Source organism: Centropristis striata, chromosome 21 (genome assembly GCF_030273125.1).
Source record: "Centropristis striata isolate RG_2023a ecotype Rhode Island chromosome 21, C.striata_1.0, whole genome shotgun sequence".
Classification (NCBI taxonomy): Eukaryota; Metazoa; Chordata; class Actinopteri; order Perciformes; family Serranidae; genus Centropristis; species Centropristis striata.
This window is the reverse complement of record NC_081537.1, coordinates 19,640,758-19,667,575: the sequence shown is the minus strand read 5'-3', so window position 1 is coordinate 19,667,575 and position 26,818 is coordinate 19,640,758. Positions and strand designations below refer to the sequence as shown.

At 39.6% G+C, this 26,818-nt stretch overlaps 1 protein-coding gene across 1 annotated transcript in view; it reads left to right on the top strand.

The window, feature by feature from the left end:
* The first annotated feature begins 2,491 nt into the window (after positions 1-2,491).
* usp54b (ubiquitin specific peptidase 54b) overlaps positions 2,492-26,818 on the top strand; it is a 75,748-nt gene continuing 51,421 nt past the window's right edge. The window contains exons 1-2 of the mRNA XM_059324515.1: positions 2,492-2,552; positions 17,212-17,816. Of these exons, the coding sequence (XP_059180498.1) occupies positions 17,661-17,816 (156 nt within the window). The 5' untranslated portion in view covers positions 2,492-2,552; positions 17,212-17,660. The remainder of the gene's footprint in view (positions 2,553-17,211; positions 17,817-26,818) is intronic.

The following is a 26,818-nucleotide window of genomic DNA, read 5'->3' as shown; positions in this document are numbered from 1 at the left end:
TGTATTTATGCAATAAAGTTCCCCTTTACAGAAATTCTTTCTTCTTCTCATGTTAATGAAAGTTGTCTTTATCTGAATTTATTTCTGTATCCAACAAAAGTATCCGTCTTTGCAGGATACAAGGTCTAAATCTGGCAAATGTTATATTTTTTAACCTAATAATAATTGTAGACAATGTGCTTTGTATTATTATTATTATTATTATTATTATTATTATTATTATTATTATAATATCATATCTGTAAAACACACAGAGAAAGAACAATATTATTAGAACCATATAAATGACCTCCATCTGCACAATCGTATAAACAATCAAAAAGGATAAATATGATTATTTAAAAAAGCATCAAAATAAACATAGTTTTAACACTATATACACGTTAGAAAATTAATGAAGAAACTTCTTGAGGCCCTATGGCCACCAAGCAACAATTACAGCTCTTCAATGGCAGATCAGACCATTTTTGAAACAAAGAGGTAACACAAAGACAAACAATACCATGTAAACCACAAATAACAACAAAACAGCACATTCAGCCATTTAGTAATTCATATTTAAGCAACTACCCAAACAAAAGCAGCAAACAACTTATATACTCTAAAGAAATAAGCAAAATGTCTATTTCTAAAAAAGAGAAACCCCCCACCTTGATATTGGTACAGTCCGATTGGCCACTTCCTCATAAGATCTACTTTAAGTGAGGCATGATTTGGTTTGACCTGACAACATGCAGCAACACCTTCAGCACTGGTAACTCAGAGGAACAGAAATTAGAAGAACTTAAAGGCAATCTTAACTAAAGTGTCATTGTACAGATGTGAACTAATATGTGCACAATAGAAACAAATATACTGCAAAGAATGAGAACGTATGAGAGCTAGTTGGCATCATTTATCTGTTTGCGGATTTGTGTGCAATGTGCATGAGGTCAAAAGATCAAACACAACAAGGAGAAACGTAACTGCAGGAGGGTTATTTAACTGGGTTCAGGTATCGACTGTCTTTTTATGATTTTACTTATTTACAGATTTCAAAGTTGATTTAAAAATCTTATAGCTACAGGGTGTCCTGGTGGTTGAGTGTGCAAAAAACATTTCTAATGAAAGTGATAACTGGCAGTGTTTGTGAGGACTCATTTAGTTATGTGAATTTAAGGAATGGTTTTATATTTTGGGAAATGCACACATTTTCTTTCTTGCTGAGGCTCATTTATGCTCAGTGTTTGACACAGATAGATAGATAGATAGATAGATAGATAGATAGATAGATATACATAATATCTAAGTATATTCATCTTCCTCTTTGTTCAAACAGCAGGGAAACAGCTCACCTGCCTGTAAACAAAAGTAACAAAATCCACCTACCAGCCCCTGTGAGGCTGACTAATTAAAACATTATTTTGTGATTGTTTATTCTGTACAAAACTTTAAACATGTGAGTTTTTCTTCCCTCCAACCTATTTCTTGGCCAGGAACAGTCACTGTGGAACAATACATGGACTGTTTTCTCTCTTTCCAGCCTTTGTGCTGGCTGCAGCTTCCGTTCAGACATGAAAGTGATATCAGTCTTCTCATCTCTTGGCAGGAAAGAGGATAAGGGTATTTTCCAAAATGCTGAACTATTTCTGTAAACGCCTACTGTTGTTTTCTTTAAATGTTTGTGATGGCACTTTCTCTCAGTTATAGGTGATTTTAAAAATCCCTGCCACACTAAACCGAGTCCCCATGACCTCTCACCTGCTCTGTGTCAGGCTGTGTGTGTGTAAACTGGTGAAAGTAAACAGACGTTGTGCTGGTGCTGCTGGCAGCAGGTTACAGTCCTGGAAAAAAATATTAAACCACCCTTGTTTTCTTCAATTTCTTGTTCATTTTAATGCCTGGTACAACTAAAGGTACATTTGTTTGGACAAATATAATGACAACAACAAAAATAGCTCATAAGAGAAAGCAGGGACAAAACAAGGCTCATGAGAGTTAAATTTAGTGGTTAATATCTAGCCATTTCCCATGATTTTCTTGATAATGATTTTGGTTATTATTAAGAAAACCATGGAAAATGGCTAGATATCAGCTCCTAAGTTAAACTCTTATGAGCTATTTTTGTTGTTAGCATTATATTTGTCCCAACAAATGTACCTTTAGTTGTACCAGGCATTAAAATGAATAAGAAATTGAAGAAAAAGGCTGGTCTAATATTTTTTCCATGACTATATCTGACAGTAGAGGTGTGCTCAAACAGGTAAAAGGGCCATACGTTCAGCTACGGCATGACATCATCACCATCCTATTTCGCCTCGTGCCCAGAAGACGGCGGCATCGGGCTGAATAAGGAAAAAAACCCCAAACCGTCCTACTAAAACCGCTACGTCACACTCCCTCCAGGAGGAGAGCTAGAAAAGATGGCACGGTATCGCGAGAGCGGCGTGCCGCGACCGCAGCGCTGGATGGCGCTGGTGGGGGCTGGATGTGCCCACGGCTCGCCCTCTCTCCCGTTTAATCACACGGTAGGACACGCGAGCGGACGGAGTCTGGCGGCGACAGCACCCGGGGTGAGTAAAAAACCTGCACATTATACGCACTGCATGGGCTCCATCACTGCAAAGAGAGGCCGAGGGGGACGCGCATGTGCCCGGACAGAATACACCATCAGTAGGTGTGTGTGTCTTTATCTACGTGTGTGTGGTTCTGGGAGGGAAAGTCAGCGTGTCGGCCAGATGTGGTCCTCAACAGATGTACTCTCGTGACAGAGGATGTCATCTTCTCCATCATCATTACTCTCATCAGCACCACAAGCAGCGGTGTTTCCTCGTGCTGGCTCCCCTCCTTCTGTTGCTCCGTATCTGATCAGTTGTATTATTTTATCAGCTGGTCATCCCTCTCTCTACGCAGCAGCTCTCCCCTCGTGCTGCACACTGGTTGCCGCTTTAACGGGCAACAGCCCCTTAAGTTCACCCCGGTGTCATCACGGTTACAGGTGTTATTGTTCACATGCCACTACTGTGCGCGTGGCTCCCGTCCCGTGCTGCGTGTTTAGGTGTTTTGGTGGACTGTACGCTGTGTGGACTTGTTGATGGATGACGGAGAGACCGCAGCCTTTTTACCGAGGCGGATTCACGCTCTGTTGTCATCGCTCCCGGGGGCCGATATTGATTTAACGTTGCGGTTTCGATCCGCGTGATTGATGACTTTGGCCCCTTACCGGGCCCGCATCACCGCCAGCCTACAGTGCCGTCACATTAGCGATGGTGACACAGCCCTCTGCTGCTGCCTGCCTCACGCGCGCTCTCACACGTGAATACTCACCCAAAAAAAAGAGAAAATAGGGTACTGCTCATTATACCCATCTTTAGGCAGGAGCACATGCTTTTGTTTTGGTTACTTATGAGGCCATCACATTCATCTTATCACACATGCTTAAACCCCAAACCCCCTATCCAATAATAGCTAACTCTAAAATAAATGCTTAACCTGGCATTAGACCAGCATTTTATCTCCACGTGAGGGATAAAATGTGGCCGGTTGAACAGGTTTATGTCCCCACAACATAAGGAATACCAACTACACACACACACACACACACACACACACACACACACACACACACACACACAGCTTCACACCCTCCAAACTGAGCTGAAATGTCGCCTTGACATTTAAGTTGGACTTATCATCAATTTCAGTTTTGGAGATGAAACACTCTGGAAGGCAGTTGTGTTTTGCTTTGTGTACTGTTTTTGAAGTTTGTAGTTTCCATAACATAGCGGGAGTGTGAGAAAACATCCATACTCCTAAGTGTAGTGTGTGTTGTAGTGTTATGTTTTGAATACTATACTGATTCTTAAAAAAATTGTCAATTAGTGGTATATGCAAATATTTGTGGCAGATAGAATTCATAAAAAGTCTTGTTATAGGCTTAAAACTTCCACTCAAGAGACTGTGACAGACTTAAAGTTTAAATACAAAAGGTAAATTTGTGTTATTTTTACATCATATAAGTGTCCCGAAGTGTGTAACATAAGGTATTTAATCCCAACCATGATCTTTTTTTAAAAACTCGTAGTTTAGCCAATTCAACAAGTCATCTTTAAGGTGATGTTCAGACATAAATCTAAACACACACTTTTTATTTTCCGAACATGAACAGCAGTTTCGACACCTAAACTTAATGAAACTGAAAATGAATGGTCCTGTTGGAGCAGGCCCCTGCTAACCCATCATTATGAGGATGATAATCACTGATAACTAGGTTATGTTATTCATACTGTCGCGTCTTTCTGACATTTCAGCACCAAACCACTCTTAGTTAAATCTTTTCACTTTTCCAACAACTACCAATACTGGTTTGGATGAAATTAATCCTTAATTTATATGATGTAAAAATGTGATGCTGGCTACATGCTTGTCAGTGGCTCTCTTGCAACTAAAATGACAAAAATCTCCCCAAAACAGTTTGGTATGTCATCAAGATTAAACCCAAACAGTTTTTAAAGTTCTGTAAGTCGCCATGTTTCTCAGCGAGGCTGCCTAGAGACTGACCCCTGGTGGTGACTGTTGTGTATTACACACTTTTTTAAAAAAACAGCGTGAATACCATAAATAGACTGAAAGAGCAGCGTCTATCTTTTTGTGGGTATTAAAAATCATATTTTGGATTTCTAAATACCCTGGTGTATTGAAATACTGCCCAAGCTGACTGACCACGACCATTTGATTGCGTGATAACATACGAAACAGGTGGATTTTTAAAAAACCCTCAGATTTAATGCATATGGTGGTGTGTTCTTTTCTGTTTGCAATATGTCACCTTGCTTACAGTACCACATTATATCGATATTGAATCATAATAACTCATGATATTTATCATATTTTGCCTGTACACAGCCCTGTAATATGATGTGTGCATTAATGTGTGTATATGTGCTGCCTGCAATAGGCTTGTTTAAGATGAAAACACTGGCTCAATGCCCATATTTGTACTTTTTTTGATTTGACACGTCCTTATATACTCTGCTGTTTCCATATTTTATGAGCTGTCACCGTTGCTTTGCTGGCCTTACAGCCTTTTATACTGTAACAGTAGTGGGGATGCCCTGGATGGAAAACTCAATTCACCTTATATATTGCTCTTAGCCCCAAAAGCCTGGCCCTTTTTTCCCCACAACCCCTTTTTTAAATACTTAAACCACTCATATGTGTAATGTTTGTGTTTCTCTATGCTGGACAATCAGGCTTCTTGACACTGAGAGCTGAGAAGAAGGAGCTCTGTGCTCAGGATTTGACTTTTGGATCCATTTTTGGGTTGTTTTAATTAGAGCCTGACATATATATATTTGTTGACTGATATTATCGGCTGGTATCTGTGTATAGGCTTTCTGATATGTGCTGTTATGAAAACCTTTTTTACACAATATATGATGAAGAACATGTTGCTTGGCCTGATTTAGAAATGCTTGTTGTGTTTGTTGTTTCTTTTTTTTTTTTTACGATTATTTTTTTTGGCATTTTTTGCTTTATTGATAGTGATAGATAGAAAGGGGGTGATAGAGGGGAAGACATGCAGCAAAGGGAGCTCAGGCCGGATTTGAACCCGGCTCCGCCGCAGCAAGGCCTCAGCCTACATGGTAAGCGCTCTACCGGTGTGAGGCACCGGGACGCCCCGAAATGCTGTTTCTAAAAAAAAAAAAAAAAAAAAAGTCAGAAATTGACTGAAACTGAACAGTAATGGTGTTTATTTAGCTGTTTATTTTATTCCTATTTATTCCTTATTTTCAATTATCATTTATAGAATTGGCTGACAATGCATTGTTTATATAATTTATAACAATGTTAAATATGATTTAATAAAGTTTTATGTTTGAGAAAATAGCTCCCTGGGTACATTTGCAGAGGGGTGAAAAATTGGTGCACAAACCCACATTAAAAAGGTCTATTTTTCATTTCAGCTTAAAAAATTACTATATCAGCCACCATATCGATTATTGATGACATTTCCCTCTTTAAAATCAGTATTGGTCTCAAAAATCCCATATTGGTCAGACGCATTTTAATGCATCCTCATACCTTAAAACAGAATAGGCTGCTTTACAATAAATAAATAAATTATATATGTAGCGCCCAGAGCTACTAGATTATGTTTAGGCAACAAACCATCTGCGTTAAGTTACGTCATGTATGTAACAATGTCACATAACCAACAGTTAAGGTAAAAATACCTCCATGTTACTTTTTGTTGCATATGGTGACGCCAACACGGTCTCCTGGGTGATGGTTCTCCCATTCAGCCTCCTCACTTAACAGACTTTATCGCTCTTTATACATTATCAGCTCACTTCCTCCTTTGATCATGTCATTATTAAGACAGCCACTAGAGGGGGCTGCCTGACACCTGAAAGCTAAACATGGGTAGAAGACCTATTTGGTCGTTTGTTTGGCTGAGTTTCATTCATTAGTTGTCTGGCTGTTAATAGTTTATATGTTTGTTTCTTGTATTTCAGACTTTATCTGTGGAAAAAGGATCCGAACACAAAGCCTCCATCCAGCATGTCTGGCCAAATGTGTTAATCTCTGAGAAACAATCAATATCCAGGTCTCATTGACGTATTGCAGTTGTTTGCAGACATCATGTGGTGAATCAATTTAGTTGATTTAATTCACTTAATTGCTTTAAATCCTCAGAGTATTTCTTCCTAGACGTGATCATGTGTGAACGATCTTTGCTCGTGTGTTTCCGTTTCCACAGAAATTCATCTATTGTTGACATTTCAGTGCAATGTGTTCCCGCCTCAGTGGTCAGAGTTTGATTCACATGTATGGGATTATAAGAGGGCTGAGGAATAAGGAAGAGCAGATAAAGTCATGGCAAAGGATGAAAAAGGAGGAGACACGCTCATATGTCTCCTTTGACCTTTACATCCACTGGAGTTCTTCCTCTCTTTTTCTTGTCGCTGGTCTTCTTTGGCATGTGGCTGGTTATTCAATCTAATGTCCCACTTATTCCTCTCTTCTCCTTCATCCCACCCACTTGTTCTCCTCGTCTCCTCTTTTTTCATTTCCTTTGCTCTCCACTTATTCCCTTTTCCCACTCCCTCTAATCTTTTCTTATATCCCTTCTCAATTTTCTTTATTTTCATTTCCTCTCCTTCCCTTTTCCTCCCTTCCTTCCTTCCTGTTCCCTTTCTTCTCCTCCTTTCCTCTCACCTCTTCTCTTCTTCTCTCCTTACCCCCTTAACTTTCATCTCCTTTTCTTTACCTTTGTTCTTCTTTTATTTGCTATCATCCTCTGTCCTCGCTTCCTTTTTTCTTTACCTTTCCTCCCCTGCTCTCCTTTCCTCTCCTCATCTTTCATAACTTCTCTGTCTTTGTCTGTCCTTTCCTTTCCTTTCGTTTCCCTTCCTTTCATGCTCTTTCCTTACCTCTCATCCTTTGTCTTTACATCCTCTCCTCTCCTCTCTTTTCCTCTCCTTTCCTCTCCTCCTCTTTCATAACTTCTTCCCTCTCCTTTCTTTGTTTGTCCTTGCCCCTCCTTTCCTTTCCTTTCCTTTCCTTACCTCTCCTCTATTCCTTTACATCCTCTCCTCTCCTCTCCTCTCCTCTCCTCTCCTAACTTCTCCCCTTCTTCCCTCTCCTTACTTTGTCTGTTGTTACCCCTTCTTTCCTTTCCTCTTCCCTCCTTTTCTTCTCCTCTCCTCTCCTCCTCTTAAACTGCAAAAAACCCCACATGATTCCCAGCATGCATCATAAATAAGGATGGTTATGTAATCGCCTAAATATTAAGCAAATATTCACCCCTCTTCATATTTTCTACTAATAGGATTGGGTGTGCACGTGAGCCATGGCGATAATGGGTTGCATCTAGGTTATAGCGTGCATGTGTGTGTGTGTGTGTGTGTGTGTGTGTGTGTGTGTGTCTGTCTGTGTGTTTTGTGCATGTGCACGCAGTTATGTGTGTATTTTCCCATACACTTTAATGTTACAGAGTCTGAGCGGGGAAATGACCTTGAAGCTTGCGAAAAAAAAGACCTCAGTCTCGCTAATATGCTCACACATGCAGCCGCACGTGTGCCTACTGTATGTTAACACACACACACACACTGGAAACACACAACATATATAACTTCTCTTCAGATATAAAGTGGGAAGGAGGAGGAGAAAGAGGAGCACAGAGGGGAGGATGAACTTTGGGCTCTCCCTATTGTCAACTAAGGCTATTTGAAGTTACACATAACCCAGTTACAGGGAAACCACTGTGTGTGCGTGTGTGTGCGTGTGAGAGAGAGAGAGCACATGCATGTGAAGTGAAGTTTTTCGGAAATGGAAAGGAGGCAGAGATGAATGGGGGAAGAAGTGTAGAGAGTGAATGAAAAATAGAGGTCAGTGGAAGAAAGTGAAAGACAGAGAGCTGGGATGAAGTGAATGGGAGGGAAAGTGCAGCCAAAGGAGAAGCATGTTTGTGAAAGAAAAGATCAAGACCTCTTTCTTTTACGGCGATATATAAATATACTTCTCGCCCTTTTATTTGCTTGACTGGGAGGGAGACAGTGTGAGAGACAGGCTATTGTCCTCAGAGACAATATCAGCTCTTTGTTCAGCTTGCATGACACCCGTGTCACCGTCACCGCGCCGCACTAACTCACAGCACAGAGAGAGACAGAAACAGTGGCAGTAAATTCAGATTATTGTCATTAACAGCTTTTTTATTTCCATCAGACTCTGAGGCCGGTTTTTGAGATGTTTTCTCTTCAGCTGAGGAAAATAAATGGGACCATAAAATGGAGAACGAACGAGCAAATTAGACTAATGAGCGAGATGCGGATTCTTTGTGTAGCTGTTGATGATTTTGGACTATAGTTTGTATGTAAAGATGGAAGACTTGTCCCAGATTCCTCCAACTGTTCAGAAACGAAGCCAGAATGCAGTCGCTGTCATCTTGCTCTTGTGATGTCATTTGGAGTCTGTGCAGAAGTGATCGGAAAGTTAGATGGTGAATAGCATCAATTACAGCTGTCAATAATGACATCACCCCTCTGTTTTATAGCTCCGATTGACCAGTCAGAACCAAACTTCTCGTAAAAAATCTTCTAGCAGAAAATCTAGTAAAACTTGTCAAAATGTTAACTCATTTTCCCTGTTATTCCAACACCACATGGATGCAGCACAAACGCCATATCGGCAAAATTGTGGCTGTAGACTAATAGAAGCATATTAGTGCCTGTGTTTTTAGAATAAGTTGCTCAACAATCACACGCAATCTGCCAACATACTTTTTGACCATATTGTGTATATTAAGACACAGGCTTTGCCCTTTTATTGTGAAATATTGTGCTGCGGGGATGACATATTTTTGTACATGTGTAGGCCAGAACTTAGCATCACCCTGGTTCCCCCAACAAAAAACAATTTGATTTTTTTGCCTTTTTTAAGACACATAAAAGCTTAAAACTGATGAGTGGGGTATATAGTGATTAATTTTATATTGTAGAACAAAACTTAAAAGTCTCTTAAGCTTGTGGTAACCACAGTCCTGTATTTCAGGCATCTAACTGATTAAAAGTTTTAAATAACAGCTGTCAATAATGACATGTAGGCCAGCATGTAAGTTAGCTTCACCCTGGTTTCCTCAACAAAACCCACTGGATTTTTCCTTTGCAATATTGTTAAACATATGCTAATACGTTTATGATACTTATGATTATAATCTTCTCAAACAAACATCACTTTTATGATGACTTTTCACATGACTTTAATGTCACCAACAACCTCGGTAGTCTCATTTACCAACTTGTTAGCAACCTGCCTTTTTTTTTTAAAGACATAAGCTTAAAAAGTAATGAGTGGGATATTGAGTGATTTATTTTATATCATAGAACAAAACGTGAAAGTTTCTTAAACTTGTGTTAACACAGTCCTTTATTTCAGACATCTAATTGATTAAAATGTTAAATAACAGCTGTCAATAATGACGTCACCCCCCGTTTTAGCACTGATTAACCAATCAAAACCAAACTAACCAGAAAAAACTAGGAAGACTTGCCATAAGTCACAATGTTAACTCATTTCTCCTGTTATTCCAACACCACATGAATGTAGCACTAATGCCGTATAATGATTTATTTTATGTCGTAGAACTTGAAAGTATCTTAAGCTTGTGTTCACCACAGTCCTTTATTTCAGACATCTTACTGAAACCAAACCATTAACTTTAAGACAAAGGAACTGGAATTACAAACAAATTAACTCCTGCAGCACTCTCCTCTGGATAGTTTTACTTTTTCAAAATCCATGGATATATTCAACGTGTGACAAAATCTCACAATCAACATTTGCTTTGTTTTAAAGGATCACAAGCCAAAAGTTTGGGACCCATTCTGTGTGATAATAGACACCCAATATTCTCATACTGACATATTGCATCCGTTTTATTCTTGATGAATATAAATAGAGTATAATTGAGCATAAAATCCTCTGTAAGATCTAGAAGAGATACTTGACAATCTTGTTTTTTTCATTCAGCTTTTCTAACATCATACTTGAATGGAAACCCAGCTGTTCGAAAAACAGACCACAAAGAAACGGGAGAAACAAAATGACGTCAAATTTATGCAAGAATTTATCACCAAAACACTCATGTTCTCTCCAAAGTGCAGCGAGCTGGAGAGATGTGATGGAGGGAGGAGCATGAGAAATAACTAATTTTAACCCTGATAAGGTGAGAATAATGCACAGAAAGCATGATTATTGTGTCTTATTTGGTGCCACTTCTCTCCAGTGTTGATTGGATGAATCGGCAGAGTGATGGATGGATGTGGAGAGATGTTTGAACAAAATGTTTACATTCATGGCAGAGGATCAGTCTTCAGGATCAGTCAGAAGCGTCACTGGGGTATCAAACCGGCATCGAGCCATCATTCGAATTCTGTCCTCGGGTAAACTGTAAACTTCTCAAGTTCTGCTTGTTGCTTAATGAGCTCAGAGGAAAGAGAGTGCTAGAGAGGAGAGAAGGAAGAGAGGGTACGGAGGTGAAGAGGAAAGCAGTAGGTTAGAAGGTGAAAATGTGAAAAGAGGTGAGAAATAGGAATGTGTGGAGGAAAAGGAACATTACTGGACAGGAGTAGGAACGGCTGCGGTGACAGTAAACAGCCGTCTGTCCTCAGAGCTCCCAGCTGTGCCCTCGCTGGCTTTTATCGATCCACGAGTGATCATCTGCTGTCACACTGACCCACACACTTACATACAGATGCAAACTGATAAAGACCAGTGGCTGAAGAGTAAACCCAACCTTCCCAACTGGATTACTCCGTTTCATTAGCTGTGTTGAAACAGCAAAATTTGATAAAACTTTTCGAAAATGCGCATAAAAGTTTTTACCCTAGCTTGAGGTGTTTTTTGTCTTTTTCGTAAAATAGTTAGTGCGCTAAACAGAAGATGGAAACGCCTTTTTTTCGCAATAAGTTCTGACTTAGCAAACGTTTAAATCACATGACTGATTAGCTGTACAAATAACAATTATAAGTTGCCAATATGAATCTAATATCGAAGACTTCTCTACATTTTTCTCTTGTGGGTGGCCAAAGTTGTCTGATTAGCAACCTCTTTTTTTTGTCGTTGTTGTTTTCTCTTCTTCTACTACTGTTTACTGCTGGATTAGCCTACAGCAATAAATTACACTGCCATCTTCTGACCAAAACTGCAGCTTTGTTTTTTTCGCTCTAAACAAGTTGATGGCTAATTCGCATTTTGTTTAGGGATGACGCCGATCGATCGGCAACTGATCGGATCGGCCTGATATGATAAAAAACGATCGATCGAAAAATCAGATCAAAGGTTAAAATCACAGATCCAATTGCATTTTACGTACATGTGCTTTACAAGTGTTTGTTATGGTCTGATATACATTCCAGATCCAAAGGTGGCGGTAGTGCGCCGAAATGCTGCCGCTTTAAAACGAAGAAGTGTTGTGTTCACGCAGCCTGCATGCACCTACACACACCGACAACATGTCTGCGATAAGGAACTTTTTTCAAAGTGAGTGAGTCCGCTGTCACACACGCTAGCTGCAATTTATGCAAGCGTTTAGTGCCTCGTGGGAGAAACAACCCAACCAGTTTCAACACGACAAATTTAATTAGGCACTTGAAGTCATTTCACACCAAAGAACACAACAATCTCCTGAAACAGACGAGCGAAAAGAAGAAGAAAAGGAGTAAAATCTAAATATTAATATCGTCCCACGTGATCGATCGGTTCTGATCGGTAATCGGATCAGTGAGGCTTTAGGTGATCAGTGATCGATATCGGTCCCAAAAAACCTGATCCGACCATCACTAATTTTATTTAATACGTCATTTTAAAATTCTCTTTGACTTTAATGGGAAAAATGGCTTTTCACAGATTTGACATCTACTTTTTTAATAACCAGAAAATAAAGAAATGTGTACATTTTAAACAATTCCTTAGAGTCCTTCTGTTTGTTAAACTTCTTAAGGTTGGTAATATATATTTCTATTATTGTCAAAAGAAATCACACAAAAACACCAAAAAACTCTTCAATGATTACTACTGAAGACATAAATCATTAAAAATAGGTTCAAAAATATAAGCTTTATTTTCTTTAAGTTTCAGTAATATCCTGAAACAGCTGGACAATACTTTTTTTTTTTTTTTTTTTACAAAACATCAGTCAAACACTAGTAAATGGTGCATTTATTAATTTATTTTTCAAATGTATTTTTTGGTAATTTTATGGCTTTATTTGTGCATTTATGGGGACTATTTTCAGTGGCGGATTATTACACATTTTGCGGCTCTACCGATTATTTGGAGCAGCAGGCTGGTACAGGAGGGGTTGAGTCAAAGTAATTTACAATGCCTGTGTTCATTATAATGGAGCATCAATGAGCCACCCAGTACAACAGCTTGTCTCTTTTTAGTGTTTTATAATAGTTTTTGGTCAACAATGGAGCTCTATGGTACAGAGGATACAGATATATCAGGCTTTGGCTATCTACACAATACTTGTTGGTCACTTTTGTGGTAATTTTCAGGCTGTATTTTGTGGTTTCATTGCACTGATAAGCATTTTATTGTCAGGTTTCTGCTCCTTTGTACTTTATATGTAAACAAACGGGACACAAGGGAGAAAACACACCAATCTAATGCATCCTAAGTCAACACAAATCCAACATTTTCTATTGCATTACATCACAAGGTCACCGTTTCCAATGTTTTGGTCACGCTGTGTATGGAAATCCAAGGTGCCATTTGTGCAGGCTGCACCATTACATAATATAATTTTATACAGTACGTATCTTTAATTCATTCTGACCTTTTTGGTTAAATTTAGAAATGTTAAACTCATGAGAACAGAGTAATGTAAAATTTTGTGGGTTTGAATAATGCTGGCCTGTAATAATGCACCTGCAGTATGTCTGTGCAGTTCAGGAGGTTAAAAGATCAGTTCAACAAAATCACTATAAAGCACAGTTCCCTGCTTCTGTTTCTAAACATGCAAAGAGTTTTGGATCCCTTAGGAATATTCACTCCTCTCAAAAATGTGTTGTTCTTCTGTTTATGTCTCGTAAAAATGTCTTAACTCGACTCGTATCTGTGCAAAGTTTGTCACTAGAGAGGTGTTTGTCAGATTCCTCTCTGAGGGGGGAAATGTCTGTTTACTTTCTTTAAATCTGATATCTAGGCAAAGAGTGACAAAGCAGCACTCGGATCAGGCCTACCTTATTAATATATTACAGAAACATTGCATGCAATAGTCCAATTTCTCTCTTTTTTAAAGTACTGTGGAAACCGCTGCGGCGCTGAGTTCTGCTCCAACTACAGAATAGAGAGATCACTTATTAACAATATGTCGCAAAAGAAACTACAAGTTAGTGAAATCAGAGTCTAATCTCATTTTTATCTTGTGGCCACCCACAATGATATAAATGCGACATGTCAATCAGAGCAAGTTTGGGTAGAATAAATATCTGTTTTCACTTTATCATTCCCCGAATAATTTATTGGGATTCGATCAGATTCCTGGTTTTAAAGTATTTAGCTTTATAATAAAAGCTGTTGACAGTGAGAATGATGATTTTGGTTATTATCAAGAAAACCTTGGAAAATGGCTAGATATCAGCTCTTATGATTTGTTGTTATCATTATATTTGTCGAAACAAATGTACCTAAAATGAACAAGAAATTGAAGAAAACAATGGGCTAATAATTTTTTCCATGACTGTATATAGAGTGAAAGGGGGAGACAGAGGAAAGTGCGAGTCGGATTCGAACCCCAGCCCACTTTGTTGCAAGGATTAAGACTCTATGATATTCCCTTTACCGATGAGCCACTGGGACGCCCCACAAATGTCATTTTTCATTGCTGTGAGCAGCACAAACTAAAATCAGTTCAACTTAATTGTATTGGGGTGGCTACAGAAATCACTTAAGCTAATTAAAAAATAAGTCTTTTTTGTAATCTGGGTGTGCCAGCCCTTTAAATCAAACCTAAACTTGACCAATCCACACCGTGACTCTTAAAGATTTCCACATGCTCAAAGTTAAACTGGGACCAAGATAAACCACAGACATGTTTTGTGTCTGTGTCTGCATGTCCAGCCAGCATCTTCACCTCAACATCTCATGTGGAAAATGTCTCCTGTGTGTGGTCGCTGTCTGGGCCGCCACCACAGGTCCTGGTTTCCTTATGCCTGCCAGCGCAGGGTCAGGGAGTTTGATTGACTTGTGCCTTGACTCACTCTGGCTTCCAGGAACTCTCCACCATCAATACACATCATCATCACTCGCCAGCCCTGTGTGTCTCGGTGTGTGTTTGTCTGTGTGTGCCTTCTCAACCAGTGCAGCACAGTGTGTGTCTCTCAGTTGAATCACATGGTTCGGCTTTTCCCCCCGCGTGCCTGCTGCTTGGCCTATTTCCATGGTAACTAGCTGAAGATGTGGACACACATATACACACACACACACACACACACAGGCCACATAAACAGCGCTTGTGCAAAGGCTTGCCAGAGCGATCCCGGTTGTGTGTGGCTGTAGGGTGCAGTCGGAGAGAGGATGTGTGATCACACACTCCACACAGGCTCAGCGGGAGACACACACACACTCTCGCTCACACACTGTATGCTGAGACAGAAGCTCAGGATGCTGTGCTGTAGAGGAAAAAATGGCACACCGGGGCCATGCCAGCCAAATCCCTTTATAAATCCTCTGGCAATTTGGACTTGTTTGCTGATGGATGCATGTATCGAATGTGAATTTCTGTGTTTTTCATGTAGATAGAGGGCTAAATAGATAATTTGTCAGCATGCGGTCGGACTATGTGACAAGTGGATAAAGTGACATTGCAATGTTGCATAATTCCATATTTCCGAGGCATTTCTCTTGTCACGACGTCGCCCCTACCTTCGTCCCGCCCCCTCGCCGCCCCAGTCCCATGTGGCCATAACCATAGTGACAGCCCACGCTGCTCGCCTGCTCGCCGCAGCATCCCCTGCGCCCTCTGGCCTCGAGCCAAAGGGGGGTGCTGTGGCGGCAGTGCAACCCGGCAACCAGGATAGGGAGCCTTGCCAAAAGTGGGGAAGCTATAGGGGAAGAGACGGAGGGAGGGTGGAGGGGGGGCACTGCGGATCTGTTAGCTACTGCCCTGTGGTGTTATGCAACTTCATGTACTCACACCCACGCACACTTACTGTACGGTGACAAACACAAACTGCTTTATTTTTCTCCCTCACACACACACACACACACACACACACACACACACACAGACACATCCGGAAGCTGTGCACAGCGATGCTTGAACCGGTATAAGCTGCAGATAATGTCCCTAAGTACCGATTATGAAATGACATAACAGAATTCTCCTAGCGGTCATATCACTCATGCATTGCTACACTGATTTTTATGAAAGTAATGTTGACATTGATCAATTTTTGGCCACTAGGGGACTAACAGGGGAATAACAGCAAAACAAGCTAACAAACACTCGCTTTTCTTCATTTTGTTTGGCTCACATCCAATATGAGTTTAATTTTTCTGGCTACACTTGCTGCGTGCAGCTTCATCCGAGTGATCCGAACCTTTTATATAGCCCTTGGGTGCAAATAAGCTGAACTAGCCTTGCACCAGTTTAGGGCGGGTTTGAGACATTTTTTTACCCACTTTAAAATCTTTACTATGTCATCATCAATCAGGTGGGACAAGCCTAGTAGCAGTGGTTACATTTTCAAACCAGGAGAGGGCTTCTTACTTCAGTTTTAACCCCCAAAATGTAATTTGGTGTTTAAAGGGATAGTTGTGTTGTGGGGTTGTATGAGGTACTTACCCACAGTTGATGTATTCCCTGCAGTAGATGATGGTCTGCGTGTTCCCAGTTTGGAGCATCAGACATGCTCCAGGCAGGAAACAAATGAATGTATTGCTGTAGACAGAGACTGCAAGAAATGGATTTTAACCACCTAAACAAAGGCCCACCCTAAAAAAATGTTATACCTGTTTATGTGCACGCTATATTTAGAATTTGTCCACTGATTTTTGTTGCTATCCACAGCCGTTTCATATAGCACTACTTTTTCTCAGCCGTAGAACTCGTATCGTATTCTTCTGATTTGCTGCAGTGCATAAAGCATAGACATGTGCTTATGCGTAGGAACATGGAAGTTCTGCGTTTGAGAAAAAGTGGTGCCAGATGAAACGGCTGTGGATAGCAACAAAAATCGGTGGACATATCTTTAATATAGCGTAAACATAAACTTTAACACTTTATTTAAACTCGTAAGGCACTGAGATTTCTCTTATTTACAGTGACGATGACTACATTAACAAACAGTAATTAATAAAAATAGGCAATGACTAAGATCAGTGTATATGATGGAATAGTGGCATTAGAATGTGTGAGAGGCACCAAATTTGGGCTTTCATGAAAAAAAATTGACCAGGGGGAAGGACCCCGGACCCCCCTAGCTAGCTATTTTTCAACACTGTCTGGATGCCCTGTTGACTGTGAAAAATGTTATCTGAGGTGTTTGCTCACATTTAGCTCTCAAAGTGGACAAGATTGATCACATTGTACTATTATATGAACAACATTTTCTCCCGGAGGGGCCCCATGGACCCCCTAGATGGTTATTTTTTATTTGTTTATACTCAATGCTTGGTGTTTTGTATGTTTCCTAACAGGTTGGTCTTTGTGTCTTACAGGCGAAGTGACAGAGAAGAAGTGGCAGTGAAGGGGTCGCCACATGGGAGTAGCAGTGCTGCCCAATCAACGTTTATCTGACATAATCTGCCAAAGGACGCTTTGGGCACTCTCTCATGTCCTCAAACACAAACTGCTAAATCCAGGGAGCTAAAAAAAAAAGAAGAAAAAGCCAACCGCTGGCTCCAGCAAGTGGACAGATTTAAAGTAAAAACACGGCTGGAGAGGGGGAGGGTTGTATGGGTGCCAAATCCCCATCCAAGACACACCGCATCTCCTCGATCTACGGCCGCCGCCTCCCTCTTCTTCCTCCCTCCATTCCCTCCTCCTCCTCGTCTTTTCTCTCATTCTCCATCGTTCTCTCTCATGGGAGTGACATAGAGGCCGTCGCCTGGTCTGCTGCCCCGCCCCTTCCCCGCCTCTCCGTGGAAACGGGGGCGTCCAGGTAGTGATGTCGTGGAAGAGGAACTACTTTGCGTCGGGTGGCGGAGCAGTAGGCGGGGTGCAGGGGCTGGTGACCCCGAGAACCATGACCTCTATCGCACCCAGCAAAGGCCTGAGCAACGAGCCGGGACAGAACAGCTGCTTCCTCAACAGCGCTCTGCAGGTCAGCCGGATAAACACACACACAACGCACACACAATACACAAAGATTAGAGGACCGACGTGGTTTTCACTGAGATTTTCTTTGCTGGCCTCAGCTGCCCTCAGTCAACAGGTGCATGTCAATAAATTAGAATATCATAGAAAAGTTTATTTATGTCAGTAATTAAATTCAAAAAGTGGAAATAACACATTATATGGATCCATTACACGCGGGATGAAACATTTCATGTCTTAATTTATTAAATTTCTTCTAACTATAATTATTTTGGCTTACATTTAAGGTAGACCTAAAATTCAGTGTCTCAAAAAAATTTAATATTACAAAAGACCAATTTTAAAAAGTACGTTTAATATGGAAATGTTGGCTTTTGAAAAGTATGTCCATCTATATGCACTCAATACTTGGTTGGGGCTGTTTGACTTGAACTACTGGAAATGGACTTTTCCATCATATATGTATTGAGATGTACCTGTACTAGCCTGGGTCAACTTTTATTATTTGGGTGTGTTTAACCAAACCAATTTTGACATATTTTACTTGTAAATTTGTTTGCAATTTTCTTTGCCAGTAACAAAGTCAAAACTACAGATTTTGGAGCCTTGTTCAAACTTTTTCTACATTTGCTGAAGACCAGATTTTGGCCCAAATCCTCAGAAAGAAGTGAGAGTGCCTGCAGAGCATCAACAGAACAAACCAAATGTCTGTGTGAAGTCTCCAGCCCACAGACTTCAGCAGTCACTGCATTATTAAATACGATGACTTTATATGATTTTATGTCATTTTAACTTGTCCGATTACTCTATCCCCTAAAAAAGACAGATGTGGTTAAAAAAAAGGGCACAAATCCTAGAGTGATTATCTGATGTGTGTGAATACTGTTATTTTAAAGCTGAAAATCTCCATTTTAATCTCATAGTTATTGTTTCATTTCAAAATCCAATGAGCTGGAGGTACAGAGGCAGCACACTGAAAACATGTCTGACTGTACTAACACTCCTGCAACTGCAGAGATTATTTTCTTGATTACTATATTAATTGTTTGATCATGACAGAAATGACAGAAAAAAGTGAAAAATGTCCAACTAAGTTCCTCCAAGTCCAAGGTGACGTGTTTAAATGTCTTGTTTTGACGGACAAAACTCAAAGATATTCTATTTAATATGATATAAAACAGTGAAAAGCAGATAATATCCATATTTGAGAGGCTGAAACAGCATTTCCTGCTGTTTTTGCATTAAATATTACTTGTTAGCTATTATTTTACTGCCAATCAACTAATTGAGTAGCTGTCTATTGTATTGTATGGGAAAAAAGCAGATTTCCATGCTAAAAATGCATAAAAATACAGGTTTTTTTTTTAGATAAAACTGCACAACTTAAGCTCAAATTATTGTGCTTAATAGTGACAGTGATATGTTTCCTTTGAAATGTCTCTGATACTTCTCACACTTACATACTGAGGATATATATATATATTTTTTTGGCATTTTTTGCTTTATTGATAGTGATAGATAGAAAGGGGGTGATAGAGGGGAAGACATGCGGCAAAGGGAGCTCAGGCCGGATTCGAACCCGGCTCCGCCGCAGCAAGGACTCAGCCTACATGGTAAGCGCTCTACCAGTGTGAGCCACCGGGACACCCCTCATACTGAGGATATTTTAAAGGCAAAATTTAACATCTTTTAAGTGGATGTGCAATCATTATTGATGCATAATGTGGTAAGCAATGCATTCCTCAGTGTGTGCTATTTTGACCAAAAATTTTGACTATTTTGACCAAAAAAAGCTCAGTTGTGCTGGGTGAGCCTCCAAGTACCAGAATGCACTGCACGCCAGCAGCAACTTCACTTTTTAGATAAATAGATCGATTTTAGCCTAATGAATAAACAGAATAAACTCACAAGATGTCAAGAAAGAAAATGTTTTTACCCCTGAACAAAGATACAACCGCACACCTTCTGAATTCAAGCTTCTCTCTTTCACTGAACTAGCACGAGAAAAAGGAGCAGCATTGCTTCCCACAGCTACCAAAGCTAAAATAGCAATCTGTAGTTCCTCCTCAATCCCGATTTTGACACTGTTACGTCAAATTGCGTAGCTCGGATCTGGAGGAACAACAAATTTTGCACCGAAAACACAGACAACAAGCAAAAACTGCAGGTGTTTTCCACACTTTATACCTAATTATGATAGAAATACATATTGCAGCTGGCAACATTCCCTTTAAAGTTGGACATTTGTCTTTACAATGTAGATTTGTGTGATATTTCTGTGCATTATTGCAAAAGACAACCTCCCCAGCCTTTCTAGGCATACTTCATAATTTGCACTGACTGCAAAATGCTAACACACACACACACACACACACACACACTCATGCAGCCACAGTTCACGTGCCCTCCCCCCTCCTTCACACTGCAGTAAATTGATATTTAAGCACGACAGGGATGAGATTAGAGCCATATTAACGGGTGTTTGCGTGTTTCGGTGGGTTTTGGCACGGACGCTTGTCTGGCTTCAGTGTGGACATCCAGTCCACTGTGTGTGTGTGGAGATGCTCACACTGCGCTGTTACTGCTGCATCTCCTCTCTCTCTTTACACACACACACACACAACTCTCTCCCCTCCTCCCAAGACTTCCAGCTGGCACAAACTTACCTTCGATACACACACACACACACACACACACATGCCTCTTGACTACTGGCTTGAGAGAGAGAGAAGAGAGGGAGGCAGGAGTAAGATGAAGAGGGGAGGAGGATGATGGGACAGAAGCTTAGGGAGAACTGAAGAGAGCAGAGGGATAGTCGAGAGGAAGAAAAGTTGCTGAAGGAGGAGAAGAGAAGAAAGAGGGATGAGGAGTATACAGTATGAAAAAACTGAGGAGAAGACAAAAGGGGATACTGCCGAGAGAAAGAGCGGAATTAAAGAGTCTGATAAGGTAGGGGCGGAAAGAGAGAGTGTCTGTGGTGAGAGGAAGAGAGCTATAGATGAAAAGAGAAAGCGAAGGACATAGGGTTTATTTGTGAAATGAAGAAAATGCCTCAACAAAGGCGTGCAAATCGGCTTCAACGGGGAGAGAAGTGGGCCATTTCAAGGACACACACACACACACACACACACACACACACACACACTCAGACTCAGACTCACACACACACACACACACACACACACACAGAAGAAAAGATAAGTGAGGATAAACTGGATGTTAAAGTACAGAGATGCATGTTGGCCGCAGTGTATTTTTTGTGTCTGTATTTGCATGTTTGATTTAAGTGAGTGAGTGAAGTTTGAGGGGTCAAAGTTGAGGTTAAGATCAGGCTTACACTATTGGCAGTGCAGCTGCAAAATGGAATGACTGATTAGTTAGTGTATATTGTTAGTTAGTTAGTGTTTATTGTTGACAGTTTGTTTCCTTGCTCTATAAAATGTATATTTTAATGTTAAATAGTGACAATTATTAAGATTACAATTAGTCTTGAAAATGCTCGTTCGTCTCACCAAAATAAAAATGTATTCAATAACAGCAGCAAATTCTCACATTTGAGGAGCTGGAAGCTTGAAATAATTCCTATTTTACTTGAAAAATACTGATCAATCAATGATTAAAATTGCTGTCAGTGAATTTGCTGCAGCAATGGTTTCTCTTCAGTGCATTTATTGATAGTAAGTGAATACGCTCTGCTGCCTGCTGGCCCCTGAGGGCCCCTTGGGTAAGGCAGTTAACCCCCCGCTGCTGCAGTGAAGCTGTTGGGCAGCAGCAGTAGCAGCAGCAGCAGCAGCAGCAGTAGTTGTGGTGTTTTTTTTTGTATGAATGTGTGAAATTTAATGAGTGAAGCAAGGTGCTGTGAGGTGAAGTGTGTGTACACGCTCAGCAACTTTGCACTGAGTAAACACAGGTGAAAATAAAATAGCTTAAGGAGTTAAAACACAAACACATGGGCTCACTCATCCAGCAGTGTGTGTGTGTTTGTGTGTGTGTGTGTGTGTGTGTGTGAGAGGGAGAGAAAGACTTAATAATGAGAGATAAACATGGAAATCAGAATACCACATTTATTTATACTCACATTTTGGCACTTTCGAGTTTATTTGAGATTAATTTTAAATATAATTTGCTATTATACAGATGAAGTGTTCCTGAGTATGCTACAAAAATCTCACTACACACAAAGCTACCATCTCCTGCAGTGAGGAAACTCTTTGAAAAACAAGCAGACATCTGAATTGTCTGACAAAGCAAAAGAGAAACAAAGATGCATTCAGCAATCAGCATGCAGTAACAAACACACTACAGATAAAACAGTGATGACGTGGCTCCTGGACTCAATGCAGGACTAGTTTTCATCATTTCTGATGTTTTGTTTTCAGCTGGGCTCCACTGCAGCACCACTGCTTCCTAGAAATTAAATTTATATACTTTTTAATTTGCAAAAGCAAAAACGTTTTGTAATAAAGAACAAATTGTGTTTTCTATCAACATAATGAAACTAAGTATTCTAGGAAAAAGGTTGATCCTGAAAACTTTGATACCTTAATCATTTTGTTCATTTTTTGGCAGCTGAGGTTATACAAATATCAAGCTTCTGGTTTCCTGAACGTAACCACACACAGCACAGTGATGTTAGAGTCCTGCAACAATCTGGCCGGGATTACATTTGCAATCACAACATCATTTTAAAAACTATTTAGTAACATAGAATCGTAAGTTAAGTTGCACTGAAGCTACAGGAACCAACAAAACACTGAGTGACATTTTCAGTCCAAATAACTTATTTAAATGCTGAAGTTCTGCGTTATAGTTACAATCTCAAAAAAAATCTCTGTTGGTTGTTTTTGCTGACACCTATGGCCATAAGTGGTAATTGCAGTGTTTGTTTTGGCTTTGAAGTAAACTGACAGATCTGCACCTCCTTATTATTGAGAAGGCATAAAAGGTACACAAGCGGAGGGCAGTTGCTCGCTCGTAGCTTGAGTCTGTTCTTAAGTAGTATGTTGGATGCAGGGAAACAGGAATCCATGTGGGTTCATAAGACCCTCAGACAGAGGAGGAATCACAGGAAGCACCACCAGCTGGTCCAGTAGCTTCTCCTGGATGTTGGTCGGTTATTTTATGACGAGTCAGGAACAGTTTTACCTTTCAATTAATCGTATCAGACAATGGGGAAAAAACCTGTAATGATATTGAGTTTTACTAATTTCAAGGCGCTCCTGCAGAAATGTATGGTGTGTAGAGCTGAAAAACATGAGTAGCGAGCGAAATGCCTTTCTCTCTGCAAAAATCTCGGCTGGGATTACATTTGCAATCACAACATAATTTTAAGAACTCTTCAGTAACATAGAAATGTATTTTCTAGAAGGCACCGTGGGGCGGCTGTGGCTCTGTTGGAAAGGTCGGCGGTTCGATCCCTGACAGAGACGGCATGCTGCTATGGTTACTCGGGCAAGAGACTGAACCCCAAGTTGTTGCCGATGTTGCATTCATCGCTGTGTGAGTGAAATGGCACCGTTTAGTGTAGCTGTCTATAGTGGAAATCACTTTGAGTGGTTGCAAAGACTAGAAAAGCACTATGTAAGTGCAGTCCATTTACCACTGAAGCTACAGAAGAAAAAAAATGGAAAAAAATATTAGACCACCCTTCTTTTCTTCAATCTCTTGTTCATTTTAATGCCTGGTAAAGATAATAATAATGAAATTATTAATATTAAATATTTTGGTTATTATCCAGAAAAACATGTTAAATGTCTAGATATCAGCTCTTAAATTAAACTCTTATGATCTATTTTTGTTGTTATCATTATATTTGTCCAAACAAATTTACCTTTAGTTGTACCAGGCATTAAAATGAACAATAAATTGAAGAAAACAAGGGTGGTCTAATCATTTTTTCCATGACTGTATATATACTCAGAGGTTGATGAAGATGCTGCAGGTGCAAAGGTCAGTCTAGAGATCAGAGGTTGATGAGAGGAAGGACAATTAATCTTTTTTTATGGAGGATGTTTTGAACATGTCACAGTAGGAAAAGCAGCAGTGTGAATGAATAAAAGACTGATGGCTGAAATCCATTTAACTGCTTCAGTTTCAGGCTCCTGGAGTTGTAACATGCTGGTTAACAACAGAATGACAATTCAAACTGTCTATAGACAGTTTCAGACTGATAACTGAAGTCAAAACTGCAGAAAATTTGGGAGAGTGATAATCACAAAGGCAGCAGTATCATGTGATAGACAAAATGCACAGGAGGTAATAGGAGCCTGGAACAGGAGGAGCAGGAGGAGCAGGAGGAGGTCATGGAGGGCAGAAATCAACCGGCACAGTCAGTAGCAGCAGCGAGAGCTCGTTACATAAGATACATGCCTTTTTTGTGTTAATTAAATACAATTGGTGGCTTGTTTGTATTTGTGTTTTATAGGAGCCATCTGATGCTGAGCAGCTGATGCACACTACCCCAGAAATCTGCCAGACATTACACCTCACTGTGACAATGATAATATTTCCTGCTGAGTTCTATTCACGCTCGTATAATGAAAGAATTGCATTTTCTTTCAGATAAATCTGTAAGTACAGTTTTGTGGTTGCATTTGTGCACAGATACTGCTCTTGCAACGTTACCTATTACAAAAAAAGGTTCCAGTTTGATAAGGCCACATAATAAGAGGCATAAAAGAGATGGCTGATGGCTTTTAAAAAAAAAGTGTAATTATGATATTAAATTAAATATTAATCAGGTAGACGCTTCTTCAGGAAGATCTCTCCAGTGGACAGTTTTTATTTCACAAAAAGACCTGCTGGACAAACAATTTAAAAATTGTTAATATTTACAATTCAAAACAATCTGCCTGTTAGTTAATCTTTACCGATGTGGGAGACTTTGAGATCAGAAACAATATAACAAATTCAGTGTGGTATTACTGTAAAATATGAGTAAGGAGAACTTTAAAGTGACACAGAATCACGTTCCAAAGGTCAAATAACCCCAATAATTCCTCCTCTTGCAAATTAAATGTTACATTTATGATTCACAGCAAGAGGGTTGTGAGTTCAAATCCAGCTTTCAGCTCTTCTGTTTGGAGTTTGCTTGTTCTCCCCGTGTCAGCGTGGCTTCTCTCTGGGTAACTTACTAATTGGTGACTCTAAATTGCCCGTAGAAGTGAATGAGAATGTGAATGATTGTCTGTCTCTATGTGTCCAGGGTGTACCCACCTCTTGTCTAATGTCAGCTGGTATCGTCCAGTGGCCTGTGACCTGAGTTCAGATAAGCAATTAAGTATAATTAATGTATGGCGACCTCTTGTGGCCGTAGTAATTATTACAGGAGCGAAGGAGGATGTAAGGACGTCTTAGGAGCAAGTTTTGGGTGGAAGACTCCTTTAAATTCAGGATTTCCACTCAGGAGACCAGGGTTCATGTCCCGTGACAGACTTATAGAGTAAAATAAAACTTTAAAAGTTATTTTATATCAAGTGTCCTGACGTGCTTGAGGTATTTAATGCCCAGCGACTGGAAATTAAAATGAGATTTATTATGCATCAGATTTCAAGTTTTTAAATGTATGTTTATTTACGGTGCCTCTCAGAGAATCCAAACGGTGATCTTTGTTTTTACTAAACTTAACTGTGTAATTTTGCCAATTTAGTCATTTTAAATTTATTTAACTCAAACCATATACCTACATCTAACCACTTTCTTTTCTCATTTTTGTAATTCAACTTTTTATTTAGTTTTCATGTAAATAATACACAACAATAACAATAGAGCAGACAGCATTGGTATTATACAGTATGGTAGTATGTCTCCAGATTGATCATTCATCAAGTGAGTTTCGAACCAAAAAATTAATTTAAAAAGGAAAAGAAAACAAGGAGATACTAAACCAGAATATAATAATATTTCAGGCACCACCACAGCAACATATTTGCATCACAATACATCCCCATTACCATAGGCAAAAAATGGTCCCATGACTTTTTAAAGTTCTCATTTTCATTCTTAACTCTGGTTAACATGCTCATAAGACAGTATCCCTGACATAAGGTCCAGTCATTGTCTAAATTTTGGGGGGCATTCTTTCTATTTTTGATTTAACAGTACTTTCAGTGCCTAAACAAATAAAATTTAACAAAATAAAGACCATCTAGACCTACTAGAGGGTGGAGGAGGCTCTGACTAACCCCTGATGAAGCCCATTCAATCGTACATTAAAAAATTCTAGTAGATTAACATAATTTATAATTTATTAACATAAACACTTCTCTGTGGCATAATCAATAAAATAACAGCATTTCTGCATCACTAATCATTAGTTAGATTCAGTGGTGGAATGTAACTAAGTACATTTACTCAAGTACTGTACTTAAGTACAATTTGGAGGTACCTGTACTTCGGTATTTCCATATAATGTAACTTTATACTACTACTCCACGACATTTTGAGGCAAATGCTGTACTTTTTACTGTGACAGCTTAAGTTACTTTTCAGGTTGAGATTTAACATGATGAAATATATCAAATCAAAATGTTTACACATGTTCATAAATTAAACCACATAACAGTGTATTAAGTAGTTAAATGAGCCTGGCCTTGGCGTCATTAATAAATGCATCAATATTAATAATCTATATAATATATTTGGGATATATAAAACAATCTGTGTGGGGTCATTCTGCATAGGGAATACTTTTACTTTAAGTACATTTTGATACTTTTGTACTTTTACTTAAGTAAAATACGAATGCAGGACTTTTACTCATAGTGGAGTAATTTCACAGTGTGGTATGATTACTTTTACTTAAGTAAGTAAGAGATCTGAATACTTCTTCCACCACTGGTTGGATTCGTCTGTAACTTAAATGACGACAAGCAGCAGGAAAGTGCAGATTTCCTAAAAACACACAAGCTAATTAAGTCCACTCTTTGTTCCGCATTTCTTTCCATTACTTTGCTTGTTAGTTAAACTGTAGTTCTTTTCCTCTGAGATGCTCCTGCAGATAAAAGGAGA